General features: G+C 43.5%; 1 protein-coding gene across 1 annotated transcript; it reads left to right on the plus strand.

The window, feature by feature from the left end:
• Positions 1 to 2,341: 2,341 nt before the first annotated feature.
• On the plus strand, positions 2,342 to 9,999 carry LOC141027919 (disease resistance protein Pik-2-like). Its single transcript, XM_073505548.1, has 4 exons — positions 2,342 to 3,573; positions 5,153 to 5,191; positions 5,288 to 5,917; positions 6,975 to 9,999. The coding sequence occupies exons 1-4, from the start codon at positions 2,413 to 2,415 to the stop codon at positions 8,832 to 8,834; spliced, it is 3,690 nt and encodes a 1,229-aa protein (XP_073361649.1). The 5' UTR covers positions 2,342 to 2,412; the 3' UTR covers positions 8,835 to 9,999.
• The last annotated feature ends 2,555 nt before the right edge of the window (positions 10,000 to 12,554 follow it).

Consider the following 12,554-nt stretch of genomic DNA (forward strand, 5'->3'; position numbering starts at 1 on the left):
AGATTTGTAAAGCACACACGGATCTGAATGTTGCAGACCCGTTGACTAAAACCTCTCTCGTAAGCATAACATGATCAAACCCTAGAACTCATTGAGTGTTAATCACATGGTGATGTGGACTAGATTATTGACTCTAGTGAACTTTGAGTGTTAATCACATGGTGATGTGAACTAGATTATTGACTCCAGTGCAAGTGGGAGACTGTTGGAAATATGCCCTAGAGGCAATAATAAAATGGTTATTATTGTATTTCCTTGTTCATGATAATTGTCTGTTGTTCATGCTATAATTGTATTAACTGGAAACCGTAATACATGTGTGAATACATAGACCACAACATGTCCCTAGTAAGCCTCTAGTTGACTAGCTCGTTGATCAATAGATGGTTATGGTTTCCTGACCATGGACATTGGATGTCATTGATAACGGGATCACATCATTAGGAGAATGATGTGATGGACAAGACCCAATCCTAAGCATAGCACAAGATCGTGTAGTTCGTTTGCTAGAGCTTTTCTAATGTCAAGTATCATTTACTTAGACCATGAGATTGTGCAACTCCCGGATACCGTAGGAATGCTTTGGGTGTACCAAACGTCACAACGTAACTGGGTGGCTATAAAGGTGCACTACAGGTATCTCCGAAAGTGTCTGTTGGGTTGGCACGAATCGAGACTGGGATTTGTCACTCCGTATGACGGAGAGGTATCTCTGGGCCCACTCGGTAATGCATCATCATAATGAGTTCAATGTGACCAAGTGTTTGGTCACGGGATCACGCATTACGGTACGAGTAAAGTGACTTGCCGGTAACGAGATTGAACAAGGTATTGGGATACCGACGATCGAATCTCGGGCAAGTAACGTACCGATTGACAAAGGGAATTGTATAAGGGATTGATTGAATCCTCGACATCGTGGTTCATCCGATGAGATCATCGTGGAACATGTGGGAGCCAACATGGGTATCCAGATCCCGCTGTTGGTTATTGAACGGAGAGGCGTCTCGGTCATGTCTGCATGTCTCCCGAACCCGTAGGGTCTACACACTTAAGGTTCGGTGACGCTAGGGTTGTAGAGATATTAGTATGCGGAAATCCGAAAGTTGTTCGGAGTCACGGATGAGATCCCGGACGTCACGAGGGGTTCCGGAATGGTCCGGAGGTAAAGATTTATATATGGGAAGTCCTATTTTGGCCACCGGAAAATATTCGGGATTTTTCGGTATTGTACCGGGAAGGTTCTAGAAGGTTCCGAAGTGGGGCCCACCTGCATGGGGGGACCCACATGAACGTGGGTAGTGGGGGCAAGGCCCCACACCCCTGGTCAAGGCGCACCAAGATCCCACCTTAGAAGGAATAAGATCATATCCCGAAGGGATAAGATCAAGATCCCTCAAAAAGGGGATAACAATTGGTGGGGAAGGAAAATGATGGGATTTCTTTCCCCCACCTTTGCCAACGCCCCAATGGACTTGGAGGGCAAGAAACCAGCCCCCTCCACCCCTATATATAGTGGGGAGGCGCATGGGAGCAGCACCCCAAGCCCTGGCGCCTCCCTCCCTCCCGTGACACCTCTTCCTCCCCGCTTGCGCTTGGCGAAGCCCTGCCGGGATCCCGCTACTTCTACCACCACGCCGTCGTGCTGCTGGATCTCCATCAACTTTTCCTCCCCCCTTGCTGGATCAAGAAGGAGGAGACGTCCCCGCTCCGTACATGTGTTGAACGCGGAGGTGCCGTCCGTTCGGCGCTAGGATCATCGGTGATTTGGATCACGACGAGTACTACTCCATCAACCCCGTTCTCTTGAACGCTTCCGCTCGCAATCTACAAGGGTATGTAGATGCACTCCTCCCCTCTCGTTGCTAGCATCTCCTAGATTGATCTTGATGACACGTAGGAAAATTCTGAATTTCTGCTACGTTCCCCAACACCTTGTATGCGGACGGCCGCTATAGGCGTAACCTAGGCTAAGCCGACGGCCCATCTGTGCCGACGGGGGCCGTCGGCCCGACGGCCTGGCTACGCCGACGGCCTGGATCCGGCTGTTGGAATATCCTTGTGTACGCCGACGGGGGCCGTCGGCATCGGCCCTGTTCCGGTTGTGAGGACCCCGACCCCATGTCACTCCTTGTAGCGTGGCATGGAAGGAAAGCCTCAATTGGTGCGTGCATACAGATTTTTTCAGTCGGTTTTGCGTGCCATAGTTTAGTCCAGAGATTAATTTGTCTGCATCCGCCTTGTATGATCTATCAGTGAAAATAATTTCGTTTTTTTAGTAATGCATCCGCTCTTGTGCGGAAGAAGACATGCCCTCAAAATTTAGTCCCAAGTCTTTGTAAACAAATGTCCAATGTCAGCTTAGTTTGGCACATGGATGATCCATCGGTCTGAGTGATCCCCTTTAAGAGAATGCCCAGTCGATGTGGAAGTCCAGCACTAGCATATCACGCACAAGAAAACAACCACCCATTGAGGAGAGAAAGAGACATGGCGGACCTGGTTGTTGGGTTGGCCAAGTCAGTGGTGGAGGGGGCATTGACCAAGGCCCAGGCAGCCATCGAAGAAGAGGCCAAGCTTCGGCAGAGCACACAGCGCAACCTAGTGTTCATCACCGACGAGTTTGAAATGATGCACTCATTCCTCAAGGTAGCGGACGAGGAGCGCCTAGAGAACAAGGTGGTGATAACATGGGTGAGGCAGATCCGCGAGCTGGCCTACGACGTGGAAGACTGCATCGAGCTCGTCATCCACCTTGATAAAAAGAGCAGGTGGTGGTGGCACATGGTGCCGTCCTGGTGCATGGCGCTGCCACTGCCGCTTGACGAGGCGGCAAGCGAGATCGAGCAGCTCAAGGCGAGGGTGGAGGACGTGAGCACCAGGAACACGCGCTACAGCCTCATCAGCGACACGGGCTCCAAGCCCATCATCCTCCAGCAGGAGCGGGCGGCGTTTGGCGCCGCCATTATCGCTGCGACCACGGCCGATATGCTGGCGGAGGCAAGGGGCGCCACCAAGAGGCAGCAAGGATTCAGCGACCTCACCTGGCTGATCACCAAGAAGAAGCACGACCACAACAATGGCCTTCAAGTGATCTCGGTTTGGGGTGCGGCCGGTGACCATGGTATCACATCCATCATCAGGAAGACCTACAACCACACAGAGATATGCCAAGACTTCCCCTTCCGCTCCTGGGTGAAAATCATTCATCCTTTCAGTCCCCACCAATTCATGCGCAACATGATGGCTCAGTTCCATGTAACCTCTTGCATGGAACACAGAGCTATCATTGGCAGGGATGTGTTTGAGAAGATGGGGGCCACTCAAGAAGATCTCTTAACTGAGTTCGAGCGGATATTCAAGAAGAAGAGGTACCTCATCGTCTTGGAAGGCCTGTCACACATGGTAGATTGGGATGCTATCAGGGCATTTCTTCCTGACACCATAAATGGCAGCCGGATCATCGTGCTAACGCAGCAATCCGAAATAGCAACCTTGTGCATCGGACACTCATACCAGGTGGTGGAGCTCCGAAAGTTCTCGGAAGAGCACTCTGTTTGTGCACTCTACAAGGTAATTAAGCTGGAACCACCATTAATTACTTCCACTAAATCTTATGTTCTCTTACCTTTTAACGTAAGTATGTTTGGGTTGCCAGTTTGGACCAAAACACATTCTTTAATGCACAGCTTTGGTAATTGCTGCATTCGGTAAAAAAAAATCAGGTGACAAACCTACTAGCTTGTACTACACATATTCTCAAATAGATGATGTTCTACATGGCACACCGTCAATTTTTCTACTATCATTAATATCTATCTATCTATCTATCTACTACTGCTGCTACTGCTACTACTACTAAAAGGACAATATATAAAGTAGAGAGATATGCTAGAAATTCACACAAAAAGCAAAACACCCAGACGTCAATGTGATGGACCATCTCTTTTTGAATATATTGTAATGGCTAGATCTACATAACAATACCGTTTTGAAAAAAAATCTAGATAACAATACCTAAATAAACAGTAGCCATTAGATCTGTTGAATGGAGCTCGGCTTCCATGGAGGCCGAGTTTGAATTATCAAAATTCATATTTAACGTTTCTTTTTTTCGAAACAAATACACATATACTTAGAGACATAATGTGCAAGTGTGTAAATTTTCAGGACGAAATACGTTGAAATTAGTGCTACACAAAAAAAAACAAATCTATGGCTTTTTAGTACACTTACTATTCATCCTCAAAGTCCATGATTTTTTTTGCACAGCTCACATTTCAAAGTATTTCATCCTGAAAATTTACACACATACAAATCACATCCTTGTATACTTGTACAATTGTTTTCGGATTTTTTGAAACTAAAAGGTTTGAACTTTAATATTGTTCAAAAATTTCGGCATCCATGGAAGTCGAGCTCCAAAATTCCGTACTCCGTTATATCCACGTAATCATACCTAAACAAACCATGTTTGTTAGATCTTACATAAAAATATCACAGCCATTAGATATAATAATCATACCTGAACTGCCCGAGATCCACATATTCATCTGTAAAAAAATTAACACGTTAGATCTTCATAACTATACCTAAATAAATCATAACTAGTAATCTTTCTATCTCAAAAATTCTTTTTAAGCCAACTCGTTAATCATTAGTTGAACTATAAACAACATGAACATGTTGCACATATTTAAACACATTAGTTCTCACCACATAGAGCGATGCTAATCTAATGGAATGGATATATACATGATGGAACCTACAAAAAATTAAAGTTAATTAATCTTCCTCCTACCATCTTATGCTATAAACAATTAGTACTATCATCATCTTCCAAAATTCCTTACAGCAATTAGTACTATCACATATAATGGACAAAAACGTCTTATCTTAAGGGATGTGAGATCATGTCTTATTTGAGAGAACTTACTTGTATTTTTCTATTTCTCTCTCTCTTACAAGTCATCAGATATGCTACATGACAACCTTAAAACGGTGAAAATACCTCATTACACATGCACTTTATGACCTTTTTCTTAACATTCCCTTCCCATGAGCTAGCTAAGAAAATTATTCCAAGTTGTCTATGCATATTCCTTTACTCTCTCTAAATTATATGTGTCTTAATCTTTGTCCCGACATGAAGGCTTCTCAAGGTGATGGAGATAAAGACAAGAACCCAGTGGTAAGTTGACCATAAAATTGCTCCAACTTGGCTATGTGTCATTTCCTAGCTCTCTATTGTGCATGCATGTTAAGATCTTCCTACACATGTATCTAGGATGCTGATGCTGGTAAAGATCAAGGCATAGAACCAATGGCTTCTATGGAGAACAAAGTTAGAGAGGAAAAAATCATGTCACTTAAAGAGGAAGCAAAGGAGTGGCGGGAGGAGAACGATGGCCTTGTAGGACGTGAGTCACAAATGACTGACCTTGTTAAATGTCTATCTGAGGCACGTGTCCACTCTCTCCCAGTAATGTCCGTATGGGGGATAGCTCAAGTTGGGAAATCAGCACTTGTCAAAAAATTGTTCTATGACACAGTGCTTCCGCTTCAGGGTGGCAAATCCAAATATGAGGATTATTATTGGGTGGATGTATCCCATCCATTTAATATGAGAGACTTGTATATGACCCTACTTTCTGATTTTCATTCGGAGAAAGAACCAACTGAAGAATGTCACCGTCTTCTGAAGAAAGATTGGTGCCTCATTGTTATCGATGATCTCCTGTCCACAAAGGATTGGGATATGATACAATCTGCCTTGGTATCCAAACATTTAAAGAGCGTTGTCATTGTCATCACAACTGATCCAATCATTGCTGAATATTGCACAAATAAAGAAGAGCTCGTGTTTAATGTCAAGGCTCTAGAAGCTACCGACGCCTTTGATCTCTTCAAAAAGCAGGTATGTTTATTCTCTCAGCAATCGTCTAATGAGCTAATTTTCGCCAATCTCCTTGGAAGTCCAAGATATTGCATATATATCAGCTTTATTAAGTATGTCTCTTATTGTTTGCTTTTAATTTGGGGAGAAATCAATTATATGTGTTAGAATAATCGAAACATATGCTAGTTATGAGTTCGAATGTCATGAAATTGTTTTTATTTTTTGGTTTTCAAGAATTCTATCTCTAGCGATCATTTGTGTTGGGGAGATCGGACCAATAGCACGTGTCATGCATATGATATTCTAGATAATTTTTGTTGTTTTCTATCTCATGAATGATACTTATATTAGATAAAGTGATGATATTGTTCCTCGTTTATTTCTTTAACTGGCATTTTAGCATTTCCTAGTAAGCTTACGCGTGCTCTTGATTGCCATCAAATAATGACCAAAATAGTTGTCTACTATTTACATAGTTTCTTTTGTCTATACATGCTTTATTAATTATCAACCATATTGTTTAGTGAAAGAAAATTAAATCACATGGAAAAATTAAATGAAGAATGTGGAAATAATATTTAAGGTTAATGAATTTATACACCCTAGTCAATAATCCATGCCCATGCATGGACCATTTGTTTAGGTGGTAAAGTTTTTAAACACTAAAATAGTTATGCCATTAATTGATCATTTAAATATATAAAATCATTAAATGTGGGAAATTTCTATCTGTATGGATATGAAATATTATAATTCAAACATGGAATATTTAGCATTATGTTTGTAAGGAAGAATGTAACCAAATATTATGACAAATATGCAATGTTTATCTTTTATTATTTTGTCATGCATACATGACTATTGAATAACCTTTGCATTTACTTTCTTGATCAAAGCTCTATGGGTACTCAATTGTCATTTCAAGTAGAAGAGCATGTGTTTTTGTAGAGTGCCCACACTTTTATGTACTCCTAATGCTAACTTTCTGGCTTATCTAATGAAATTGATGTTTACTCCTAATGCTAACTGGCCACAATTAATATCGCTAATCAAGTCATTTTAACAAAATACGCAGGTACTTAAGAAGGTTTTACCATACCCTTTAAATGAGCATGAGAAGGGTGTAAAAGAACTTATTTCAAAGTGTGGGGGTCTTCCCAAAGTAATATCTGCTATAGCTGCGTTACTGGCCACGAAGACTAGCAAAAGGATAGAAATTATTAATTCTTTGAATGACAGATTTATGCACCGTCTGAAGACTGATCTGGAGTATGACAATCTACAAGATCTATTTGGCTGGCTGAATTCTTACTTCCGTACTTGTCCCGATGCCCTCAAGCCATGTATCTTCTACCTCTCGATTTTTCCTCAAGATAAAACCATCCGGCGGAGGCGACTGGTAAGGCGATGGATCGCGGAGGGCTACTCCAGGGACAGCGACAATGAATCTGCAGAGGAGAATGGGGAGAAACACTTCGCTAAGCTGCTTGAACTGAGCATAATTCAGCAGATATCATTGGAGTCGTTGTCGTCGTCAACATCAGTCAACAGCTATACATTCAGTGTGGACAAAGTTAGGATGGTTATGTGCCAGGTGAATGGTTTCATTCGGGAGTACGTCGTGTCACGGCGCATGGAAGAGAATCTTGTGTTTGAACTGGGTGGCAAGTGTGCACTAACCACCCAACGCAATGGGCGTCACCTTGTCATATTGGATACATGGAGAAGAGATAAAATTGTGTTTGCCAGCATGGACTTCTCTCGGCTACGGTCACTAACGGTGTTTGGAGGGTGGGAGTCATTCTTTATCTCTGAAAGTATGAAGATGCTTCGGGTGCTTGATCTAGAGAATGCAAAGGCTTTAAATGATGGTGATCTTGCCAAGATATTGGACTGGTTGCGTCGCCTCAAGTTCCTCTCATTGCGAGGGCACACTGAGATCAACCATCTGCCAGGTTCATTACATCATCTGAGGCAGCTCCAGACACTCGATGTGAGGGGCACCTCAATAACTACCCTTCCAAAGAAGATCACCAAGTTACAGAAACTGCAGTACATTCGTGCCGGCACCCTCACCATCAACATTGAACCACCAGTTTCATCCAGCAGATGCAGTAGGCCTACAATCAGTGTTGAGGTGCCTGCAAAGATTGGGGAACTGACTGCGTTGCACACACTTGGTGTTGTCAACATCACTGCTTCAGGCACAAAGAAAACAGTGAAAGAGCTCCAGAAGCTCACCCAGTTGCGCAAGCTCGGGGTGTCCGGCATCAATGGGAAGAACAACAGCAATTTTTTCTCTGCAATCAAAGATCATGCCCATCTGGAATCCTTGTCAATTTCGCTCAACAAGGATAACAAGAAAGGTCGTTGCTTGGATGACATGATCTTCCTGCCTTGTACAAACCTTCGGAGCCTTAAGCTATATGGGCTTGAAGATATGTTGCCAAAATGGACGGACGAGCAGCTTGAAAAGTTTGAAAATCTCACAAAGCTGGAGCTGGAGATGGCCTCTTTACCAGAAGATGTCATAAGGCTCGTTGACAAGCTTCCAGAACTACGTATTCTTCGTGTCAAGCTGCGTCAAGCCGGTGAGCTCAATTTCTGTGTCATGGTGAATGAATTCGAGGCCGACTCCTACAAAAAGATCAAGATTCTTGAGATTTCCTGCTCTGAAAGTTTACCTGTGAGTGTGACTTTTGGATCATCAACAATGAAGAACCTTGAGCTGCTCAAGGTTGAGTGCTACGGTGGGTTACCGCCTTATGAGTTCAGTGGCCTGGGAGACCTAGAAGAACTCAGGGAAATCGTGCTAGTTAATGGCTCCAACGCCCAAGCACTGAAGCAACAACTCGATGACCAGCTTGTCAAGGACCAGCCGAAAGAAAAGAAGCCTGTCGTGAAGCTGCTCGTCCTGAAGGGTCATCAATCATAGCAGTTTGGTTTGTTCCAGTTTGTGTTTTTACCATACTAGCTCAATGTCCAGTACGCCTTGATTTGTTTGTGTAATATATTTCTCTTGTACAATTTACATTGGCATCATTGTGATGTGGAGGGGACTGTTTATTTCCTGTTTTCTTAATTTTTTAACTACCTGCCATTGTAATCTCTTCTTGCTGCTTCCATACTAGTGCAACACTCTACCAGCTAGTAGTATTTGTACATGTTTCTTCTCAATTGCCTTGATTATGATGTATGACTGTTACCGAGGTAGCATACTGATACTATCATAAAGAGATGGTTGGCGTTATCCATCTTGCTTATCCATTCAAAAGGATGTCTATATTCAATTTTGATGTATATATCGATCTTTGTGTACCTGTCTCCTTTGTAGTTACAAGTAGGGCCATTTTGCTCAGTTTTTGAAATGGCTCTGTATGCAGATGACATTTAACGTTGATCGAGTTAATAGAGCTAACGACCACTAGCTAGCTGCAGATTCGTTTGGTTAGGTTAAAAATCAGTTGAGTTTCTTACTGATGACCTTGGTGGAACCCCCCAAGCTAGTCTCGGCATACTTATCTAGGTCTCGCGAGTCTCAATCGATCTTAATTAGCAGGAGTTCGATCGATCCCTCAAGTCTTCTCAGTAATCTGGCTGACTCCAGTTAACAATGTCTGTCAGAACATTAGAAAAAACAGTGCCAATCAGATCTGGCTTTTCAAACTGAAAGTGGTACAATGTGAAGTAAAGAAAAAAACACGTCATCATTATATTATGAAGATCGAGATTGGCAGTTTGGAGTCGACGATGCCGATACACTCGTTCAAGGCATATTAATTACCTAGCTGTTGTGCGCTAACTTAAATTTTCATGGTGGAGTCGATCGAGAACATGGCCGGCTAGCTAGCTAAACCCAAGGATGGATCTCAAGCTCTAACTAAGCAAGCATGCATGCATGTGAGGGCTGTCGACCGAGCTAACCAATTGAATTACCATGCATCTAGCGAACTACTACACCTTAAGTTATGCATGATTTGTTTGTGTATGGAGCAGTCAGAGCGATCGAGCTAGCTTTGCGTGCAGATCGAATCGTTGACACCAAGATTAACGAGGCTAATCGTGCCAATGCCCATCAGCCCATGTTCATCGACTGCAGTGGCGGAGCAGGATATTATTTATCAACTGTTTTCAGTTTCCACTCAAGAACTACAGTAGAAATTTTTATGTATGTGCATTTTATATTGTTTTTTCTATAGATGATATTTTCTTGTATGAAGTATTCTACTAGACTACTACACATCCTATATTTCTTATTTTTATTTATCTGTTTAGCTGTGTCTACGCACTTGAAACAATTCGTTGATGTTATGGAAATTGCTCCCTTTTTCAAAAATAATTTTATTGTATAGTGTTATGCCCTCCGAATAAGCACAAGACATAACAAGGAAATTTGCCAAATTGAAAAGGGTGTGCGGCTCCAAACAGTCTACATGAAGGAGAGAACAACGACCTAGGCATGCACATGGGCCGTGGAAGGATCTAAAATCAACTCTTTGTGGCTTGAACACATCCTAAAGTTACATGTAGGTATGTACAAAGTTGAGCTATTGAAGGTATGTGTCAACTTCGTGTGATGTCAATTTCATGGTAGGCAGTGCTGTTCGAAACCTTATATAGCATCATGTGTGTTTCATTGTACTGGTGGTTGTAAAATCGAAATATTTGCCATTTGGAACAACAGGTAGATTTCTTTGACCGCAGTGTTGGAACTCGCCCACAGGATCGATCACATCAATTCACGACGAACACACACGCGCAAAACTTTTGGCCAAAGGTTTTTCTCTGTTCCTCACGGTGTTACAAAACTTGCACGGGGCTGTCCATATATATATGCATGTAGCAGCCACCGTCCTGACAAGACCTAAACCTACACGGGCGTACAAACCACGTCCAACTCCAATTTGACTCCAATAGCTGATTACTACTAGGACTTAGCTGGCCTAAACTAGGACACGGTCAGACTCCTAGACGAACTCAGATTAACTACTAGTACGTAGACAACTACTACGTACAAGGCTCTGACTTATAACCTAACAAACTCAAGATTACCATAACAATCTTTCCCTAATCTTGACTCTGGTCTTCTGTGCTTCTCTCGTCTTGACTTGCTGATGATCATCCCTTTGCCGACTCATCAGCTTGCACCACGACAAGTCAAATTGCCGGCTAGATTGTTGGCAACATTCTCTCCCCAATTTTGACTTGGCGAATTTACGGACCACCTCAAATATGCTTTGGACTACCCAGCCTCGCTAGTAACCTGTGGAATACACCACCCGGTGGACTACACCATCAATCCTAGCAAGATACATGCCGGCTCCTTGTGGATCACACCACCCCGTGCACTGCACCATGCACTCCAGCCTCATGTAGAGACATGGCCTCATTGAAGAGACTCACCTTCACTGGTTTACCGTCCCCACATACTTGAACCTGATCCTCTCGTCGAGACACATAGACGACTTGGGCATGCTTCATCTTCAACGCCTCCTCACAGAGACGGGCACTTGGACATGACGACGACTGACGACCAACTGACCGACCGACCGGTTGTGCTAACCCGCATGATAATTGTCTGTTGTTCATGCTATAATTGTATTAACTGGAAACCGTAATACATGTGTGAATACATAGACCACAACATGTCCCTAGTAAGCCTCTAGTTGACTAGCTCATTGATCAATAGATGGTTATGGTTTCCTGACCATGGACATTGGATGTCATTGATAACGGGATCACATCATTAGGAGAATGATGTGATGGACAAGACCCAATCCTAAGCATAGCACAAGATCGTGCAGTTCGTTTGCTAGAGCTTTTCTAATGTCAAGTATCATTTACTTAGACCATGAGATTGTGCAACTCCCGGATACCGTAGGAATGCTTTGGGTGTACCAAACGTCACAACGTAACTGGGTGGCTATAAAGGTGCACTACAGGTATCTCCGAAAGTGTCTGTTGGTTGGCACGAATCGAGACTGGGATTTGTCACTCCGTATGACAGAGAGGTATCTCTGGGCCCACTCGGTAATGCATCATCATAATGAGCTCAATGTGACCAAGTGTTTGGTCACGGGATCATGCATTACGGTACGAGTAAAGTGACTTGCCGGTAACGAGATTGAACAAGGTATTGGGATACCGACGATCGAATCTCGGGCAAGTAACGTACCGATTGACAAAGGGAATTGTATACAGGATTGATTGAATCCTCGACATCGTGGTTCATCCGATGAGATCATCATGGAACATGTGGGAGCCAACATGGGTATCCAGATCCCGCTGTTGGTTATTGACCGGAGAGTCGTCTCGGTCATGTCTGCATGTCTCCCGAACCCGTAGGGTCTACACACTTAAGGTTCGGTGACGCTAGGGTTGTAGAGATATTAGTATGCGGAAATCCAAAAGTCGTTCGGAGTCCCGGATGAGATCCCGGACGTCACGAGGAGTTCCGGAATGGTCCGGAGGTAAAGATTTATATATGGGAAGTCCTATTTTGGCCACCGGAAAATGTTCGGGATTTTTCGGTATTGTACCGGGAAGGTTCTAGAAGGTTCCGAAGTGGGGCCCACCTGCATGGGGGGACCCACATGAACGTGGGTAGTGGGGGCAAGGCCCCACACCCCTGGTCAAGGCGCACCAAGATCCCACC

This window comes from Aegilops tauschii, chromosome 7, assembly GCF_002575655.3.
Source record: "Aegilops tauschii subsp. strangulata cultivar AL8/78 chromosome 7, Aet v6.0, whole genome shotgun sequence".
Classification (NCBI taxonomy): Eukaryota; Viridiplantae; Streptophyta; class Magnoliopsida; order Poales; family Poaceae; genus Aegilops; species Aegilops tauschii.

Excerpts from the sequence above, each read along its gene's own strand:
- LOC141027919 (XM_073505548.1), top strand. The coding sequence starts at position 2,413 with ATGCCCAGTCGATGTGGAAGTCCAGCACTAGCATATCACGCACAAGAA. Across the intron at positions 3,574-5,152 it reads CTGTTTGTGCACTCTACAAG|GCTTCTCAAGGTGATGGAGA; the intron begins GTAATTAAGCTG and ends CCCGACATGAAG. Across the intron at positions 5,192-5,287 it reads ATAAAGACAAGAACCCAGTG|GATGCTGATGCTGGTAAAGA; the intron begins GTAAGTTGACCA and ends ACATGTATCTAG.